This window comes from Solenopsis invicta, chromosome 4 (genome assembly GCF_016802725.1).
Source record: "Solenopsis invicta isolate M01_SB chromosome 4, UNIL_Sinv_3.0, whole genome shotgun sequence".
NCBI lineage: Eukaryota > Metazoa > Arthropoda > Insecta > Hymenoptera > Formicidae > Solenopsis > Solenopsis invicta.
In genome coordinates, this window is record NC_052667.1 from 26,552,133 (window position 1) to 26,573,270 (window position 21,138).

The window sequence follows — 21,138 nt, forward strand, 5'->3', positions numbered from 1 at the left end:
CAGTAATAACACTTTGGAGCGGTAACGGGTATTAGGATGAACACATGGGGCAGTAGTTCCAGTTCCCGTCCATAGGTATGAGACATATTCCGAAGGTATCCTTGTTCATCGCATGCCGTTTAGATGTAAATGTTTTAAATAAAAGATCGCATCTGGGAAACGTACAAACACGGTTGTTCTTAGCAGTTTGATTGTCTTCAACGCATACATGACGAGCTGGCTTTTGTGTTTCAGGTTTATTTTCCTGGGAGGACTATCAGGCACTCGGTACGAACACGACCAGCAGATCCAGCAACTATGCTGTTCGCAAGTTCAGGTTCAAAAATGTGGATCAAGCCGCTCCACAAGGTAGGTACAAGTGCTCCAAGTGCGCAAAGTCGTACCGATGGAAACATCATCTCGTGGAGCATGTCAAGGCCTCCTGCGGACAGAAGAAGGCGGAGTGCTGTCCCTTCTGCAGCTACAAGAGCAACCGCAAGTGGAATCTGAAGTCACATATGAAGAGGATCCATGCGAGAGTCTAAGAAGCGAAATTACATTATCAATGAACGAAATACGTTATTGATTGATAGTAATTTACAATACATGTCTCCATTTTGATGTTCTTCAATAAAATAATTGTTCATCTCACTCAGATCTTTCGATTGTTGTTTGTAGCCTGGAATTAGTTAAATCGTTCGTATTATTAATGTTGTTCCTGAAGTCAAGTCCTTGAAGACGGGGGATGTACAGTTCCTCAGAAATATCTGCTCCTCTTAGATACCTCGATTGAAATTTTTTCTCCATCATTTATTTTTAATATTCCATCAACATTTAATCCTACTTTATGATTTTATTTAATTTTCCTCTACGGACAGAAATCCAAAAAGAAAGAAGTAGAAAGGAAGTCCTCTTGAATACGTTCCAGCCAAATGTTGTATCTGTGTATGCGTACTTCATTGGTGCCTCTTTCATGTTTCAGGACCATTCGTTTACGAGACTCATTATCAAAGAATGCCGAAACCGATGTTTGTACGTGATTTGGAACAGGTGAAGAGAGCCGTTGACGCTGTCGCCGGGGGAATGTCTTTGCGGAAGGTCGCGAAAATCTACTCCATACCCAAATCCGTTCTACATCGATACCACAAACTGGGCATTCCGCCGCGATCGTACGCGAAGGCATCATATGCGAATTATTACGAAGGATATCATAATTCAGCAAATTTTTAATGTACAAAGGATAGCATAGTTCCCTTTTTTCTCTATTGAAAAACATTATTACTATACACACAAATACACTATTAGTTATTTTCCTACCTCATATACAATGAAATTGTATGTTAAATTTATATCGTTGCATGGACGATTATGGTGGTTATTAAATATGTTTATGATTTGTGAATGACAAATATTGATAATATCATTGAAGAGTATAACATTATAGAACATTTTCAGTTATAATTGTTCTTAAATTTTGTTTCATGATTAATATATGTGAAGAAAGTAATTTTGCAATTTCTATAATTTCTCATTTAATTAATATTTATTATCATTTTTTATTTTTATATATCAAATAATAATTGATAAAAAATTTTTGGAGAATAAAAATTTATAAAATATTAATATAATTTTGTAATTGTTATACTTTTTATCATGATATTGTACGATTGTTAATAATAAAGTGAATGAAGTTACACTAAAACTAAATAAGGAAAAACAAATTAACAAAAATTGGTTACAAAATTTTGTTTATATGTTGTCTATTGTTTCATCCTCGTGTATAATACATATGTTTCTGTTTCATTGTCTATTTTTATAAAATTATTACGTTGTTAACATTGGAGATTATGAAATATGAAATTGCGATAAAAATAATAATGTTTTTTATGATAAAATAAGAAAATAAATTGAGAGATATACATGAAAGATACATGAAAGATATCAATACAAAATAGTTATTTTATTAAAAAAATTATTTTATTTAATTCTTTTATTCCGTTTTTTGATGAATTAACGTTTTATCAATTTTAAAGCAACTTTGTCTTGATTTTGTGCATTATTCTTTAATAATTGTAATTTATTTCAAGCAAAAATTGGCTAGTTTTAACTTTATTAATAATTTATTGTTAAAATAAATTATATTTATACAGGTTTTATTCGATTTAAATAGATTATCCTTTAATTACTGGTTCATCAAAAAGAAGCTTTATGACAATTTTTTTAATTATTCGAGAATATTTGAATCAATTAGCAAAAATGTTTATTAATTATTATGGATGTATTTGTTGCAGAAAATACTCGATTGCGTTGTTCATTTTGCAATAAAATGATTAAAAATCGACGGTCTCGATATCAACACGTGAAGAGATGCAAAGAGAGTAATTTGCCGATTCCATCCGAATTTATGTGCGGATATTGCCCTTACCAAACAGGAATGAAGAGCAAACTTGTTAAACATATTAGTTATAAACACGATATTCCTCTACCTTTGCAGTTTTATCGTTTAAAATTCCAATTCTCGTCTTCCGAATCTGATTAATTTTGATTAATTTTAATCAAATTTGTATTTAATGAGTATGTTTAACTTTAATGATTGCTATGACAAATTCATATGCTTCGAAGTCGATGAAACTACTTGATGGCAATGTTAAACATTTGGCGATTATAAGATGATTGACGGAACTTAATAGTTTGACAGTATTACATTTGAAAAATATAAGTTGTATTTTTCAGTCTTTAATTGATAATCGCGGGATTAATAATGGATATTATGAATCTTTGTTTTACGAGTTTTTAGATAATCGTAATTTCGTTTACAAGTATTTGTATGCTCCGAAATCGATGAAATTATTTGTTGGCGATGTTTACGCAATATATTTACCGATTATAAAATGGTTGATGGAACTTAATAGTTTGACAGAATTACTTAACATCTGAAAAATACAATAGCTGTATTTTTCAGTCTTTAATCGATACTCGCGGGATTTTAATAATGGATATTATGAATCTTTGTTTTACAAGTTTTTAGATAATTTTGTTATACAAATATTCGAATTGCTTTTAAGAAATATTATTTGAAACTGGAAATTTTTGACGGCCTTTGAAAAATCTAGAATGTTTTGAGTATCTTGAGGAATGTTTAAATCTTTAAACAAAAAACGTTTAAAATTCTAAAAATAAAATTATTTTTTACATCTTAGTGAAATTGTGAGATAATGTAAAATTAATCTGACAATTGTTTAAAAATATATTATAATTTTTACATAATATATATATAATATATATGTGTAAATAATGTACATAAATATAATATATTTTTTGTTATATCATAATCAATATATTTTTCGAGATATTCAAATGACTTTGGCACGTTCAAGATTTTTCAAATATTTTTCAACAAGTTTTTGATTAGTTTCGAATAGTATTTAGAACAGCTCTAAATTTCTGTCACATTTATAGAATGATTTGATACATCTCGATCCGTCATTTTTTTTTATTTGGGACAATGATTATAAATGTGGTTTGAATGCCAAAATAAATTTTACTCATCGCATATTAATTATTAAGACATTTATATATAGCGCTAAATACATCGTTTTTCTGCAAGACTTTACGTTTACCTTTTTTCATTTTCCTTCACTGTACATACAAACTATCCGACAAAACTAACTTGTGATGTAACTGAGAAATAATGTTCGTGCAAAAAATCACGATTTGTAACTTGGCATGAAATGCATCTTCAATTAAATACGCTTGTGAGAATATGTGCAGATAGGATGGCCTTTTTGTTTAACGCGACACGTACCTCTCTTGGGACAGTCTAAGCGACGAGAGATAGATGAGTAGATCCCTCAGCTAGATCCTAGACATCGAAGATTCTACTCTTCTCTATCCGCACGCTATGCACGAATTCGCGAGGAAGAGTCGCAGCCGCGTCAACGAATAATGCTCTCTAACCGAGTGTTTCGTGTTCTTTTATTTTCCAGATGCGCGCGCGGCGAGCTATCTGAATTGTCAGAGGGTGACATATCCCTGCAGGAATTGCGGCAAGGTCTATAGCTATTACTCCAGCTTGGCCAGGCATCTGAAGCACGAGTGCGGCGTGGAGCCCAAGTTCCATTGTCCCTTGTGTCCTTACAGGACGAAGCACAAGTCGAGCCTGAACACTCATTTGAACGGCAGGCATATGAAACTATTAAGCGACTTTTATACTTTGCCCAATGGCAACAAGTCGTCTTCGACGGATGCTGGGAATTAAATTGCATTTGCATCCGAAAACGCAGAAATATTGTGCTATACGTGCGATGTTTTGTACTAGATAATTCAGAATTTGTTATTTATTTGTTGATTAGTGCGTTTTATAATATTACAATATTAAAGACATAAAGTTATGTAATGATATCTAAAATTTATATATTTATAAATTTAATAAATTAATTATTAATAATCAATTTATTAGTAGTTTATCTATACATTTATTGTATTATATAAATGTTTTTTATTAAAAAAATAGTTACAGATCTTTTAGTGCAATAATAGTGGAAATATTAATCTAGTGAATATTACAACGAATATTTATAATGATGATTTAATTATGAATATCTTATTATCAATTCTGAATTATCTCGTAAATGGTTTGAGCCTTGATCTATGCTTATATATTTCTTCCTATTAATAACTAAATCTATAGCTATGTAAGCAGATATTTATTACGCTTTTTTTATATTATCTCATTGTCCTTCTTCTTTCCTCGCAAGCAGAGAATGTTCCGACAGAATATTGTCAACAAGCGTTTATTTTTCAATAATAGCCTATATTTTTATAAGCAGCCATTACTCATGCGTCATCGGTGAGATAGTCCGATCCATGTAGATGTATAATAAAAACATACAATCCCTTCCCTCAGAATTTCGTCGCGATCTTTTTTTTTTTTTTTGAAGGAAAGAACAATTTGTACTGTATTTCATATTATGTCTTTTGATACATAGCATATATGGATTATGTTTATGAAGCTTTAGCAATAATTTATAATGACGGATTTATTGTTAAAGATAGATTGATCTTTATTTATTGTTAAAGGTAAAGATTTACCTTTTTCAATTTTTTTTTATACGTGTATATTTTTTTATTTTGCAATTTAATTTTTTTTACATTTTTAGTTTTTTTTTAATTAACTTAGATAAATGCCTTGGTAAGTAAATCTAATTGTAAGATGAAAATTTAGAACAAATTTAACGTTACGAATAAACTACACTATGTAAATGCTTTTTCTAGGAATTTAGGTACAGAAAAGATTTTTAAAAAATAAACCTTCGATACTCTTAATGTAAACTTAAATACTTTTTACTTTCTTGCGCATTATACATTTTTGAAATAAGAGATTCAGTTTTGTACATGAAAAGATATATTTAAGTATAAATGTGTTATGGTATTTAAGTGATTTAAAAAAGCAGCATTAGTAGTGCGAAAGCAAACATCGAAGGTTTTAATACCAAAGTTTAATAAGTGTTAATTGCGAAACAGATAAGCAAGTCAATATACATAATTAATTTTTATATTACAAGGAGTTTATTTAATCTTCGTTAAACGATAATATTCGCGCTAATTAAGTTTATTGTTAACAAAACTGAATGTAACGATTATCGAAATATCAGCAAACATCCGATAAATGATGCCAATAAATAACGAAAGATCAAATGAACCTATTAATATTCACGCACAATGACAATAAGAATGGTATATAAACTATGCACGTTTGTGTGGGTAAAATACGCTTTGTTGTACGTTTGTTATAAAACGTAACAACTACATATGTGCGTGAACAATGTACGAAACGCAAAGTATTATTAGAGATACTTATTTATATAGATACTTCAATAAAAATTATGATAAATCGCTTTCTCTTCTATAATAGCCCTTAATCAGTATTGTTTAACATTCCGTTTCAGTTGTCATCCCGTTTGTTTCATATTACATAATTACGACGCAATTATAACTTCTTTAATCAAGCAAATTGTTTAATTCTATCTAATTTTCAAAGTCCTGGAATACAATTTTGTTTTCAGCAATTACGGTAATTTTGGGAAAAAAAAAAATTGAAAATATCTTTCTTTGTAATCGAGGCTGTTACTATATGAGAAGTGCAATTGTGAAAACATAGGATAAAGATATCGAATTTATAATTGTCAGAGAGTGGTTGGAACATTGTTCTCTTGATAGCAGATGCTCGGATTATAAAACGTTTTTAATAAATTGACGAAGAATTGTAAATAATTAAAATTATTCATATTATTTTATGTATAAAAATAAATATTTATTTATTTTTTAGTTTAATCAATTATTTATTTTTCGATTTTGTATATCATTTATTAAAACTGTCTTGGAAGAGATATTATTAATTAATTAATATAAAATACAGAAACACCGTATATATAATAATGTTTTTTTAGAGAGTTTTCTATTAATTAATTTAACAATACATTTCTTATTGTTGTTAAATCTATTTCTTTATTAATGTCACGTGTTAAACCTTGTATGATAAACCCTTGTTCAATTTTGTTCATTTATTAGGTCTTCGAATATTGGACCGAATATTGCTATCGGAAGAACCTATGCGGGCGCTTAATCGTAATGAGTTTGCGATTTATATATATGCATACATATAGTAAAATACTATAAATGGATTCCTGTCTAACAATCGCACAAACCCTTTCAGAATGGTGCTTCAATGCCGTGGAGTACGATCCCTTGGCAATACCTCGTCAGCGAAACAAGCCGAATTATCGGACAATCGAAAACCAAATAGCGGCGCAAGTTGATCCGACGAAGAGCTTCTCGTGTCCTCGTTGCGGACGAAGCTACAAAGTGAAGAGATCGCTGCGTCGACATATCGTGGTCGAGTGCGGCAAGGCGCCGAAGCACAAATGCCCTTACTGCCAGCACCAGAGCAAGTATAGGGCTAGCATAACGAAACATGTCGCACATGTTCACCCGAATTTGCCATATCCGTTACATGACGATTAAATCATTCATCAAATGATATTATTTATTCTTTTTTACTGTTGACATTAAAGTGACAAATAATTAGACTATATTTAAGTATTTTTAAAATTTTTGTCTCTTTGTTATTGCAAAATGTCAATATCGGTTTCTCATATCAGAATATTCTTTTTTTCTTTATTTTGATAAATAAGATCATTAATTGTTACATTTGTATATTGTATTTAAGTCGTCAGTAAAAATTAATTCTATTATTTTATCATGTTACTGAGTGTAAAAGAGACACACGAGATATATAATTATTTAATCAGATTTTATTGTTAATTGTATGGAAATTTTTTTAACAAACTGTCAGTTTTGTGAGAGAATATATCTTATGCAGTGATAAATAAAACCGATATCTTAACGCGTTAAAGAACAGATAAACGCTCAAATGTTCGAACAGTTGATTGTTGTACATTAACAACATTTGTAAAAATGTTCTCTTTATCTTCGCAATACACATGGAGAGAAATGTTGACGCATGTTATTATTTCCTTGTCTCTAATAACGTTTAAATTCCTAGGAAGTATACGAAATACATTGTTTAATTCTTCACAGTGCACTTAGGAAGATGACGGTAAGAAAATTTGCAAGTATAATCATAGATAGAAGATATAAGAATAACAGATGGTGTACAAAGCGTGAGTGGAACAGATTCTGAAAAAAAAAATTCACTTAAGTACTTTTGTTTTCTGTTTTAATGAAATGCACACTGATAACGTGTAACTGTGTATGCATGGTCGTGATATTACGTATTATTTTCAGATATGCAGCGGATCTCTTCTCGTATCACTCTGTACATTCTTTTTACACTGCTATTTTATGTTAAGATTCTACAATTCTCGATTATAGTCCCGAACGTGGGCTATCTTGTATCTGTTTCCAATTGCTCTATCAGATATCGCACACAGGATTTGAATAGGCTTGCCAGCAAAGTTGTCGCGTTTATGTCTGATTTAAAGAAACGAATTGCAGGAAATTAATGAAATGCTTTCTTTCCATCAAACTATGAGATTGATGGAGACGAGTGCTAACTTCCGGTATTAATAAATTACTCTTCGTGTTTGCAGGTTACATGAAGGTGAGCTATTACGTGACTCAAACGAAGGATCGGCGACGGTGTCGTGGTCAGGGTCGCTTCGCCTGCGATAACTGCGACCGCCGTTATCACCAGATGAAGAATCTGAGGCGACACGTGACGAACGAGTGCGGTAAGCAGCCGATGCATCAGTGCTCCTTCTGTCCGTACAGAGCGACTTACAAGTCGTATCTCCAAGTACATATGATGAAACACGCCAAGCACGGCTTCGTACCTCGCATGGCTATGCTTAAGCCACAGGATTCATGAAAGCCTTCTCGATGCGTGTTATACTGAGTAACGTCGACTTTCAATTTGTTTGAGTGTCGAAGTTACTTATCAAGAAGACTTCGAAGATCGTGAAACTTTTATAGAACGGTGGGCTAGTATGAGAATGAACGAGAATTCTCACGTGTGATTTCATTAAGATTTCTGTATGCCGATAATCTTCATTATCAACTGAAAGAATTTCATCTAAAATGTGAAGTTTCGATATATGTATATTTTTTTTATCGGTTCGGTTAAATTGTAAAGCATTCCATATTTATATCGCTATGCTAACGTAGAAATCCGTCTGACAAGATCATCATAGTTCTAAAATAAATATTTAAGGAGTTTAATAAAGTCTACATCTTATTCGCAGACTAATATCTTTGAAATTCTTTGCAAATTGAATCCCTTTGTTTTCCTTGTTCCGCCGATTCGTTAATTATGTCCTGCAGCATAGATTCTAAATCAAATAAAATTTTAAAGTTTCGAGAATGCAGGACGCTAATTGGCGATCGGGTAACAATAGTGAAGAGGTAAGTAAGGTTCCATCCACGTCATATGTCACTAAATCTGTGAAAGCAAAGTTTTTAGCTCTTGGATAGGAAATCTTACTTTGAATATTCTTCAAACATTGCTGTATTTGATTATTACTTGTTTCGAAGCAACATGCCCTTAAAGATACACGCTTTTAAAATCTCGAGGAAATAAAAAATGAATCGCTGAAGGAATTGTTTAAAAAAACAAATTTTTTTTTTTTACCATGGAATCCATTATCGCCAAAAAGATGTTATCAATTAGAGAGCCGTATTAGTATCTTAAGACATTACTTAAAATGGCTTTCAAATAAGAATCGACTATAAATCTACCGGCTTAAATGAGGAAACATATTTTGATGAAATATAATGTATCATTTTTTAAATAAATATATTTTTTAACCGATAAACTGCAAAAAATGAAGTGTGACACTTTTAGGGTTTAAGAAAAGGAACTAGATACGGATTTTAACCGTCATGTTAGATGTTACACTTAGTTTTGAAAGTTGTTATTTAGACAGCGATGAATAACAGAAAATTTTTTTTTATAACATCTGTTGTATGTCAAAGCTCTAGCATTTCTGCACATAACTTAACAGTTGTAGAATTATAAAATGGATTGCGGTACATAACATCGATTAAAATTGATTTAAATGATTCAATGGTGAAGTTGACTTGGAAGACAAGGAACACTCAGGACAGACGAAAAAGTTTGAAAATTAAGAATTGCAAGCAATTTTGGAATCAAAATCCAGCTTGCGCGCTAAATGAACTGGCAAGTTTATTGAATGTTATTTTCAAACATTTAACATTTCCCCTCTCCCCATGGGAAAGATCCAAAAAGAAGAAAAATGAATTCTATATTGAATTGTCGAATCGGCGATCTAAAATCGTTACGACACTTGCGTTTCACTGCTTTTAAGGCACAAGGAGGCGCAGTTTTTATATCAAATTGTGACTCGAAATAAAAAGTGGATTTGTTATGATAATCCTAAACGGAAAACATCATGGATGGAAAGTTTTACCCTTCCACGCGTATTTTCCAGACATTGCTTCATCAAATTATTACTCATGCTGAGCGATGCAGCATACCCTTGAAGATGTACACTTTCGAAATCTTGAGGACGAAAAAATGGATCGATGAATGAATTGCTTCAAAAGACAAATTTTTTTTCTACCGTGGAATCCGTTTATTGCCAAAAAGATGGGAAAAGTTTGTAGCAAGTGAAGGAAATATTTTGATAAAAATATTATGTATCGTTTTCTTTAAATAAAGACATTTTTAAACCAAAAAAACCCTTCGAAATTAAGTAAACACCTAATAGATACGTGGATAATCCATATCATAGATTTCATAAGACAAATAACATTTGTGTTTGCCTTTTGGTGTTGATACTAAGCATATTTAGTGGACGGTGGAATCAATGCACTGCGAGATGGCGTATCGCGATGAGAGCGGAGGGCGTTACAGCCAAGAAGCGGATACCGTCACAATCACGTATCACATTGCTCGATGGGATAAGCGACGCGTGCTAACCGTTTGCAAATCTTTTTCTGTTTCAGATGATCCGAAATACGTCGCGATATTCAAACATACCTGTGTCACCTGCGGCAAAACTTACAAGCACAAACACCATCTGAAGCGGCACCACGATTTCGAGTGCGGGGTCGATCCGAAGTTTAAGTGCGTCTTTTGTCCACACAAGACCAGATACAAGGACAGCCTGATGAAGCACATACTGGCGCGGCATCAGCATTTCCTGGAACAAAATTCGCAATATAGCCATCAACAGCTTTTCGAGGCGCACAACGACACCGAAATGAATTTTCATACGCAAGAGAGCAATGCATTCAATGTCTATTCCGATTTTACGCAAAATCTGTAATTTGTTACGACTATAAATGTTTCGTGGGTTGTACATTATTGTTATGTGGCTGGGCATGGTTAGGCGTATACAAAAAGTATATCGAAGGTTAAAAAAAATTGCCACGTTATTAAATTTAATTATATACAAAAGCGAAATGTTTATCATTTACAATTAAAAAAATTGAAAGTCTGTTATGACAAAAATTATTTTATTAATAACCAAATACATATATACCGTTAACATTTCGAAGCAACGCGTTTGCTTAAAGATATAATTAAATCTTATTTATTTTACTTTGTTTACTTCTATTGTAATTTTTGTATAATGATAAATTCAAGATTGCCCAAGATTCTTACACCAAAGTTTTGTTCATAATATAGCTAATTATATTGTTTGCTGCAATTTAAATAATTTTATAGTGATCTTATATAAAATTGTTATTTTCAATTCTGATATGTATATTGACATTAGATAGAAAAAAATATTTACGTCAAATAAAATTTCATATTATTAAAAAATAAATTAAAAAAAAATTTTCTCCCCTGACTATTCATTTTTAAATCAATAATTAGTAAAGATATTTTAGAAAAATGACGTATGCATCAAAGCATTTTCAATTAAAAATTGTGATTATACGTCACGTCTAAGATACCTTTTATATTTTATGTCATGCATTCAAGTTTGCTTTTCCAAGGCATTAATCAAACCGATGTCGCTTGTGCGAATTTAAGTTTCGAGCTAATATCATCGAGGCTAAACTTCATCTCTTCTCTTCTCTTGCTTCGCAGGTGTGACGTACAGTTCGGCCAACTGGACGATACCTACTCTGCCGTCCACGTCACGAATCGCATTGTACACCAGACGTCTACGTTCAATGTCATCGAACCAAGGTAACATGATCGCCGGCGGATCCGGTCCTCGTAAGTATCTCTGCAACGATTGCAGCCGGACGTTTGCTCTGAAAGCCTCGCTACTGCGACACAAAGCATACGAGTGCAACAAGGGTCGACAGCCGTATGAACGACAAGCGGAGGAATATGATAGAAGGAAGCCAAAGAAGAAGCACGTATGCGTCAGGTGCAATCGTGTTTACGCGTTTTTCACGTCCTTGTGGCGACATCAAAAATACGAGTGCGGCGTGGAGCCGAAATTTGTCTGCCCCATTTGTAAGGGTCGATTCGCTCAGAAGAGCAACCTAGATCGACACGTGCGATCGAAACATTAAGCTATCGTAAATACCTCAACTTGTATTCTCGTGATTTTAGCGTACGCACTAGAGAGATCAGCTGATTAGTTATTGATGATCGATGCGCATCGATTTTCGTGATCAGGTTAGATATTACGCACTTATTTCACATTATTTTCTTCTGCCTGAATTTCCAAGTGAACATTTAGTTTGTAAGAGCTTGATAGCATAAACATTAAGTTGTATCTATTAAGTATTAGATAATAGTAATTAAGAATAACTTACTTTTAATTTTGAATTTAGATTGAATCTACACATCACGTATCACATCAATGGATAAAAGTGTGTATGATTTGACTATCATTCTGTGTTTATGATATTGTCACTTTAATACACCGATATTATTCACAAATTTCTAATCACATTTTCGCAAATTATTTTGTTTTTTACGACGGTTATTACACTTTTTAAATTTCGTAGAGTGAAACGACACTTTAAGAGCGAAAATTGAGTTTGTGTTTCTTTCAAGTGATCTTTCACTCTACAAAATTGAAAAAGTTTGTGCTACTTATAATTGACCTAATTGATGAGTAAAACTTGATTTTTAATATAAAATGCATTCTGAAATGTGCTCTGAGAAAGGAGAGGTAAAGGAAATGTTTTGACAATTACGAACATCCAAAACTGAATCGGTATAATACAAATAATCATAAATATATGATATGATCGAATTATCTTAATTCTAAGTGTAGTCTAGAGGCGACGTAAATTTAGATATAATTTGAAATAAAACGGTTTTGTCCAAGATTTGTAATTTTGGTCTTGAAATTACAAATCCTGGACAGCAGTGGAAAATAAATTAGATTTTTTTTTTTTTTCTGGGAACTAGTGCGCTATATACAGTTGTGTTTCAAACCAAAGAAAAACAACTTTGATCATTACGATTGCCGTTTATTTGTACATAGTATTATATGTGTGTATAAAGTAATTAAATAAATTTTGATGTAACTGACGAAGAAGAAAAGGAATGAGATTCTTTATGCACAGACAGACTATCTGTTTCTCGTTTATGCGCAGAGAAAGCGTAGCGAAGGAGCGCTTTCACTCCGACAGCTCTGCGACAATTATTGGTGCGTTTCACACATACTCTTTATTATACTCATGATATGTTGTAAGACGCGTTGTAATGTGCATAACATTTGTGGAATCGAAGGGACGTAATAAAGTGTTCGCGTGTGCGAAAAGTAATCGAACGCCGGATCGTGCATGCAATTGATCTTGTCCCATCGTTCTTCGACGTGTCTGTCCTGTCCAGCCTCGAGTGGCCAAGAGTCGACTTCAATTACGTCAGTCGTGTCTCACACAGCATCTCAAGCGTGGAGAAATACTCTAACATTGTTCCTTTCTCGTTTTCAGGGTTCGTGTACGGACTGCGGAAGCCGCAAGACGCAATGAATACGCCGTCGACACCGCTGACGTGCCCGCAGTGCGGGCGATCGTACAAAATGAAGCGCAACCTGAAGACCCACATGAAATTCGAGTGCGGCGGCCAGAGAAACTTCTTATGTCATTTGTGTCCGTCTAAATACACGCAGAATATCAGTCTGCGTCGTCACCTTTTACAGAGGCACAACATCTACTTACCGCCGAAGTTCTCGGTTCCTAAGCGCATTTTCAATAAATAAAATAAGTCATTTGCAAACAATAGGACTGATGTTTCTGACGGACGATGGATCGTTGATTCCTATAGTTTCTTCGGACGGAGTCCGAAGTGAATACGTCTCTCGATCTCTTGATCGATCACGAGCAAAATGTCACGTGTGACGATAATAAGATTTTGATCCATATTCTCAAATCATTTTTAACAAAAGTGAGTTGAAAATATGGACTTTTGAAAAAAAGTGTACATACAATTTGATAATTAGTTATAAAGTAGAAGACACAGACGTGGAAAGTAACGAGTTGTACGTATCGCCATTACTTTTCTATAATAACGATTTGGCAATGACGTTACGGTTTTTAACAATGTTAATGGTAAGACCAGGGTTGAAATTGTCACTTTTAAGAAGTAACTTGTTACGCGTTGCTCATTCAAAAAATTCGTAATTTTATTTATTATGTAACGAGTGAACTAACGTGTTATTTTTTTTTCAATGAGTAAAGTGTAATGATAAAGAGTTACTTGTCAAAAGTGATTATTCCAATTCTAGCGTTACCACTATCTTTATGAAAAATTGTAATATCATTACTAAATCGTTATTATTAAAAAAAAATACAGGTGTAACTCTAATGTGGTGACTCGTGACTGCGTTATTTCTCTTTTCTGAAAAGACATATATATATAGTTGAATGAGAAATATATATTATATAATAGTTGAAACAGTTGAGGACACATCAAAGGACACATGCTTTATTATTTGTTTTTTTTTTCCCCCTAAAAAATGTGCGTTTATATTTTATAATTTTGTACTTCATATTGTATATTTCTTTTTGCAACTGTTAACATGTATCTATAAGAAAAGATGTGTTTCATGTAGAGAACCAAAAAATGCTGCCTCATCGGTAGATCATTTAAAGTATCCTAGTTTATCAATATATGAATTGCCAAAGTGAGTTTTGAAAACTAACAATGTGAAGTGTGTAACAAAACTCTAATTAATTGAGTTAGCTTGAAAATTTGCTGGAAGAAATGCAATATATAATATCCAACTTAAAATAAATTTTTGATAGACGATTGTGTATACGATTAATTCTTCCCTCCCCGTCTTGAAGGAAAGAAAATTGGCACCAGGCTCGCAGTCGGAAATACGTATTATTGGTGTTGGTTCGAGAAACGTTGGTTGCATCTGACACACTCGATACTAACCGATCATTCCTCTTTTGCAGAGCTGCTGTCGGTTGCCACGCGAGGCTTCGCAGACGAAATCCCCAAGAACAATGTGGTCTTCAATTGTCACCAATGCGGCAGAACGTATCAAATGAGACACAATCTAGTGAAACATCTGAGATTCGAATGTGGCGGGCAGAAGCACTTTGCGTGCTCGGTGTGTCCTTCTAGATATACCCAAAACGGCAAATTGCGACAGCACATGCTGAATGCCCACAACATTTTCGTACCTCCACTTTCGTACCGCAGGACGAGATACGAGCATAAATCGATGAACAATTAGTCGTCTCGATTTAACAATAAAGGGGCGCATCGCCCAGTACAAATGAAAGTTTACCAACCCTTACTCTCCTTCATCCTCAAATAGAGAAAAGTTTATTGCACTTACGATGGTTGAGAATAATAAAGTGCGTGACGAATTGAATTTATTCGTGAAGCTCGACGCATGGTGTGTGAAACGGAATCACAATAGTCGTAGATTACCAATATCACATAGCCGATTAACGGCGCAGTTAGTAGATTTTATTTTTGTAACAGGTTGACGCAGCATGATTATTCTTTTTAATAACCCTTTGATATGTATTTTCTAGGCTGTTGCATCGGTTTTTTTTCAAATGTAGAACTTTGCTGAATTTTGACAAATAATGATTATTTGAAAAGCTATTTCAAAGAATCACGCGAAATTGTAGAAAGTCTGTAAATATTGTTTTGCGAAAACTTGAAAATATTTTACATATTTTAATAAATATTTCAGATTTTTTCTTGTTTATTTTTTAAAAAATCTGTTGTTTTGTTTTTCAAGTGTATTGAACATTCCGAAAGGATGTTTATGGAAAGTAGCACGATTACCTTCTTGAAAGAATTTATGGCTGATTTTTCCGAAATAGAAGTACAATTTAAGACTTGCATTTGTTTTGCATTTCAATACGTAAATTGACTTCTTTTATGAAAAAATAAGATCTGAATTATTTCAAGAATATAATTTTGTGCTATTTATTATATCTTGTAATATAATTGAAAATGAATTACATATAAATGTGATTACGTTCTTAAGATAAAACGTAACGATCATGTAAGTATGCCGTATTGATCGTAAGTAGTACGAGATATATTTTTTCAAGGCAAAATATTTATATTTGAAGACAATACCATTTGCCAGATTGTCCCACGGTCATCCACTGGGCTCCATAAATCACGTAAAACGAAAGGAGGATCAATGTGCGATCTCCGTTTCGCGATTCTATGTACTAATCAGCGCACGAATATTATTTTTTTTTTCAGATTTTTACGAGAGCTTCCATCCCTCTGAAAATCCTATCGTCTACGACCGAAAAGTTCACAAACCTATGCCCTCGAAGACCGCCAATGTTAGAACGAGTGCGAGGAATCCCAGCAACGCTGAAGATCAGGCATCGCCCATCCAGTGTGTTGCCTGCGGGAAAAGATACTCGCTGAAGCACAACTTGGCAAGACACGTACGCTTCGAGTGCGGCGGTCAACGAAGATTTTCCTGCCACTTGTGCCCGAACAAATACACGCAGAACGTCAGTCTGCGTAGGCACCTGACGCATCATCACAACGTTGTGATGCCCGTGAAGAAGAGATACAACACGAGGAAGATGTACGATCGAAACATCTATCAGTAAAATGAAGACAACTTCGCTGAAAGATGGTATCAAGCGTAAATCGAAAATTGGAAGAACTTGTGCCAAAAACAAATCCCAAAGATATCCGAGTATCGCCGAGTTGAAGATAGACTAGACCTTGAACTCGCCATGAATCTTACGTGTGATGAACAACGTGAAGACGTTTTGTATTGAATAAGCCTTTCGGGCATTGCCGGCCTCTGTAGTTTTGCAAAGTTACTAAAGTTAATAAAGTCCTGATCTTTATAAGTTACAATAATAAATGCTATATTGACAATATTGTGACAATGTCGTGGTTACTTATTGGCTCGACAGCAGCAAGTTAATAATATATTGTGTAGAATACGTTTTTTAATACATTACTTTTCTAGAACTTGTTTAAACACGTAGAGTTTAAATTTCTTCAAGAAAGTTTTATCGAAGGCTAATGCTCGCAGACAAGGGAATAATGTTTCTGCCATTGTTCCGAATGATGAACGAATTGGCATCTCGAGACTTGCTCGTAGGAAAAACGAAATTATACAATGTGCAGTACACAGGACTCATTGTGAGCTCACACGCGTGAGCTTGCGTGTCGCGGAGGCGCGAGTGATTGGCAGATTTTCAAAAGTGAAAGCGTTACGGTGGGTGACACACGACGAATTGGCTTTCCTGTATATTGGCAAAAACAAACTGTGGGTCCCCTAACTGGTTTGTGTTCGTTTAAATCTGTGCTACAAAAGTGCTACAAAATTTTGAGCATTTGTCGTTGATAAAACAGTCTCACGCTGTAAGTTTTTGCATGCTAAGATTAAGTAAGTATTTTTTTTACACATAAAACGTTTCGATGAAAGTTTGTTAATATCATGCTTAAGTTTATCTCTTTGTCGGTGTTTCTAAGATGTTTTTATGAAGAACACACGATTTCGTCATTGAACTCTCGCAATCGTATCAGAACAATCTAGAATTTCATCTCGCGAAAATTTCGCTCGCTCGTCGATGTACCGCACGCGCGCACGGATATATTCTCAGAGTAACATTTTCTTTCATTCAGCAGGTTTCTCGAGGTCCCGCTTCACCTGTCGGAAATGCGGACGCGGCTACACGATGCTCTGCAATCTGCGCAGGCACATGAAATGGGAGTGCGGCGGGAAACGCTTTTTCCCGTGCTTCTACTGCAGCAAAAGTTTCACCCAGAAAACGAGCTTGCAACGGCACTTGACGGGGGTCCATAATATTGACGTCGTCAACGGACTAGAGTCTAAGCTCATGTAGACCATTTATCATTGTAGATCCATCATCCAGATCGTTATCATGATATCTTAAGAAGTTAAAGATACATGAGCGATCTCTCAGCCTCTGCTTAAAACAACCCTTCGTTTAGTGGTCCCTCCTCTCCCTGATCCTTGACAGGTTTCAATAATTGAAGGTAAATTACAGCGACTAGTCGTCGCTTTAAGTGCAATCTTTAGTTACGTGCAATCAAATGTGCTCTTATTTAGCCGATCGATCGTTCGATCGATCGATCGAGCGAAGATTCTACGAGCCGCGTGTTTTCGACGACCGCGCCAAACTCCTTCTCGAGAAGTCGAGAGGTTTCGAAACGTGGTCTAGCGGGCTAGCGCGGATCGGGTCTCGATCGTTAAGACTCGCGTCTGGCGATCTCGGTCAGCAAGGTGAGCTTACGACTAACACGACTGTCATCTTCGTCTTCTTCCAGGTGCGACCTGGACACCCGTTCAGCCGGGACCGCCCCGAAAATCGCGACACGCACATTACCTGAAGGACGAGGATCTCGCCCTCAAGTGCCCGCAGTGCGGACGGGGTTACAAGGTCAAGCCAAGCCTGTCGAAGCATTTGAGGTACGAGTGCGGCGGTCGTAGAAACTTCTGCTGCGAGCTATGCGGGCGCAGTTTTACGCAGAACGTTAGTCTGCGCCGTCACCTAATGCAGAGCCACAACTTCTATCAGCCGCCGAGGAAGCAGTGCACCCGGAAGATCGTCAAGTGAAGAATTTGTTCCAAGATCCTCCACTCTGGCAACGTGCCGCTGTTCCGGATCCGGCCATTACCTCGGAAGCAGAAATCTTGTGACATTTCGGACAACGTGAAGAATGATTTAACGCTTGGACACGCTCGTTTAATGACTGTACGACCTTCCGTGTCTACCCGCGAAGATTGTTTGTAGTTTACCATTGAAGAATCCCTTAGAAGATTAAGCGAAACTTGTAACACATATGTACACCCCAATCCACGCAGCGATCCTACGCACATGAGGACTAGTATGAAGATCATCACACGAAGAACACAATTGTAATAGTATATCTTACACACGATCTACGCAATCCGACTCTTGCAGATTGGATCGCCGATAATAAATTGTAGATGCTAATGACACTTCGTGCCTAGATCAGTAAAGAATACATATTACTTACAGTAGCAAACGTAACAATAAATCAGTCACAACGAGACGCGATGATTTGTTACCTCCATGCTCCTCGACAATCCTCGATGAGGATGCACGCTGTCTTCCACGAAGATTAATTTTTTAATGAAACTTTACGACCTTTTTTGTAAGGATATTTTATAACGTTTATTAATTATCGATAATTCTCAAAATCTGTAAATAGCTTGCTGAAACTTACGCAGTATTTTTTATGCATTTAAAATCTTTATTATTATTATTATACGGCACATATGCTATTTCTAATTTTCTTCTCGGCGCCATCCTACGCCGGGACTTCATATCGCTACTACGTGTACGTATGTATTCACAAATTCTTAAAATATCTAATAAATCACCCCTTCTGTCTTCCACTTCCATTCCGCTCTCCATGATATTCGCAATCATCGATGATCCCGTGAATATAGTGCAAAGTCGCGCATTCTTTTAACTCGTATGTTGAACGTCTGTTATTTAATTTCTTTCTTTCTTAAACAATCCGCGCAACGATCGTTCTTTTTTTTGGAAAAAAAAACTATTCACATGCATTTTAATATACGCGTGTAATTTCTTTTTCGTCAATCTTTCCGAATTTTGATTTTCTTTTCCATTATCAGTTTAAGTTTCTGCACCATCGAGACTCAGATTTATGTATATATACTTATATTTATTTATTTGCGACAAACTAACAGCTGCTTGTTTAATCATAATCGATATTAATCTTTATCAAAATCCGCGGTTGTCTGAACCCTTCGAACCTTCCTCGTTCAACCTGCTGTCCGTCTTTAAAGATTCTCTTCTAAGGCATAATAAAAAAGCTTTTCTTTAGTCTTTTTTTTGCCTTCTCTGCCTAAATCCAATTCTCCATCACGACTTCCCTTAATATCGCCATTTTGATTTTCAGATAACAGATCCAAATTCTCGGATTCTCGGATTTTCCTGAATACGCCGATGTCACCCACGGGCGCGGTTGATCTCACCATTACCAATTCGGTTTACTTCAACACTAGCCATTTTCCGCCGCATCTGTCAATGTCACCTGCGCCTGTAGCGCCTGTAGCGCCTATAGCGCCTATAGCGCCTGTAGCGCCTGTAGCACAAAACTTATACACACCCTGGAGACCGCATACCGGCAAGATGTACCAGTGCCCCGTTTGTGGCAAGCTTCTGTCACATCGATATACTTTGAAGCGTCATCGCGCGACCACCTGCGGTAAGATTCGCAATACCAGTGGCGAATTTCAATGTAGCTCTTGTGATAGGAGATACGACTCCAAGGGGAGCCTGTCGCGTCACCTTAGGAACGAATGCCACGTGGAGCCTCAATTTCGCTGCATCTTCTGCGAGAAAAAGTTCACCCAAAAATGCAGCCTGTTTAGGCATCTGAAGAAAAAACATGCTGAAAGAAATAGCAATAAATCCGCGCCAAAACTGAAGTGCTCGCCGCAATAGACCAACAACGCTTCTCTCGGAATAAATAACAATTCACGCGGAGAAGGATTACGCGAGAAGATAATGTGCGAATACTGGAAGTAATGCTGCTATTTCACTGTTTATTCTTGCCAAGAAATCAGTAGGTCGAACAAAAACATAAAACGACGAGTTGAAATAATCAGAAACCAAAGGAATATCAGTGACTATTGTCACTTTAAAAAAGTTTTTTCTTTTTATAAAACGAACGAAAAGAACAAAATTCTGAAGAAAAATGAAAGTGAGAAATCAATCATTGTTTAAAAAAATGTATTAGGTGAAAAAGAAGTTGATTGAAAAGTGCTTCTTCAGAATAAATAATAGTTCCTCGAAAATAAAAGAAAGATAAAATTAGCTTTAAAATTAATTAAGAATTGAATTTTTTCGCTCTTGAGAAAGAAATTGATATCTCAGAGTTATAGAATATGAAAAGGTTCCTCATGAAAAAAGTTTTGTTATGGTAAATGTCTCATGTCGTTATTAACAAGAAAGTTTTTAAATTATCGCTTTTCTCGGAATAAATAACAATTTACGTGGAGAGCGATCACGCGAGAAGATAATGTGTGAGTACCGGAAGTAATTCTGTTATTTCACTGTTTATTCTTGCCAGGAAATGGTCGATTGAAAAAACGTGAGACGATGAGTTGAAATAATCAAAAATCAAAGGAATATTAGTAATTATTGTTGTTTTAAAGTTTTTTTTATAAAAAAAAAATTCTGAAGAGAAATGAAAGTGGGAGATCAATCATTGTTCAAAAA

General features: G+C 34.8%; 2 protein-coding genes across 15 annotated transcripts in view; both read left to right on the forward strand.

The window, feature by feature from the left end:
• Nucleotides 1-21,138, forward strand: part of LOC105196315 (longitudinals lacking protein, isoforms A/B/D/L) — a 291,818-nt gene that overhangs the window by 153,788 nt on the left and 116,892 nt on the right. Inside the window, exon 7 of one of the 13 annotated variants that reach the window (XM_039447886.1) lies at nucleotides 16,124-16,689. The exons of 8 other annotated variants lie outside the window; for them this stretch is intronic. In XM_039447886.1, coding sequence (XP_039303820.1) covers nucleotides 16,124-16,488 — 365 coding nt within the window. In that variant the 3' untranslated portion in view covers nucleotides 16,489-16,689. Of the gene's footprint in view, nucleotides 1-234; nucleotides 635-961; nucleotides 1,910-10,464; nucleotides 10,919-11,557; nucleotides 12,975-16,123; nucleotides 16,690-21,138 lie in introns of those variants that run through there. 4 more of the 13 variants (XM_011162168.3, XM_011162175.3, XM_039447890.1 and 1 more) reach the window with 4 other exon arrangements.
• LOC105196391 (putative transcription factor Ovo-like 1) lies at nucleotides 18,991-21,045 on the forward strand. 2 transcript variants are annotated; one of them, XM_026132746.2, is made up of 2 exons: nucleotides 18,991-19,225; nucleotides 19,814-21,045. In XM_026132746.2, exon 2 carries the CDS (start codon nucleotides 19,861-19,863, stop codon nucleotides 20,359-20,361), a length of 501 nt encoding a protein of 166 aa, XP_025988531.1. In that variant the 5' UTR covers nucleotides 18,991-19,225; nucleotides 19,814-19,860; the 3' UTR covers nucleotides 20,362-21,045. The 2 variants fall into 2 exon arrangements, with proteins under 2 accessions (XP_025988531.1, XP_025988530.1); XM_026132745.2 differs by having other exon boundaries at nucleotides 19,055-19,229.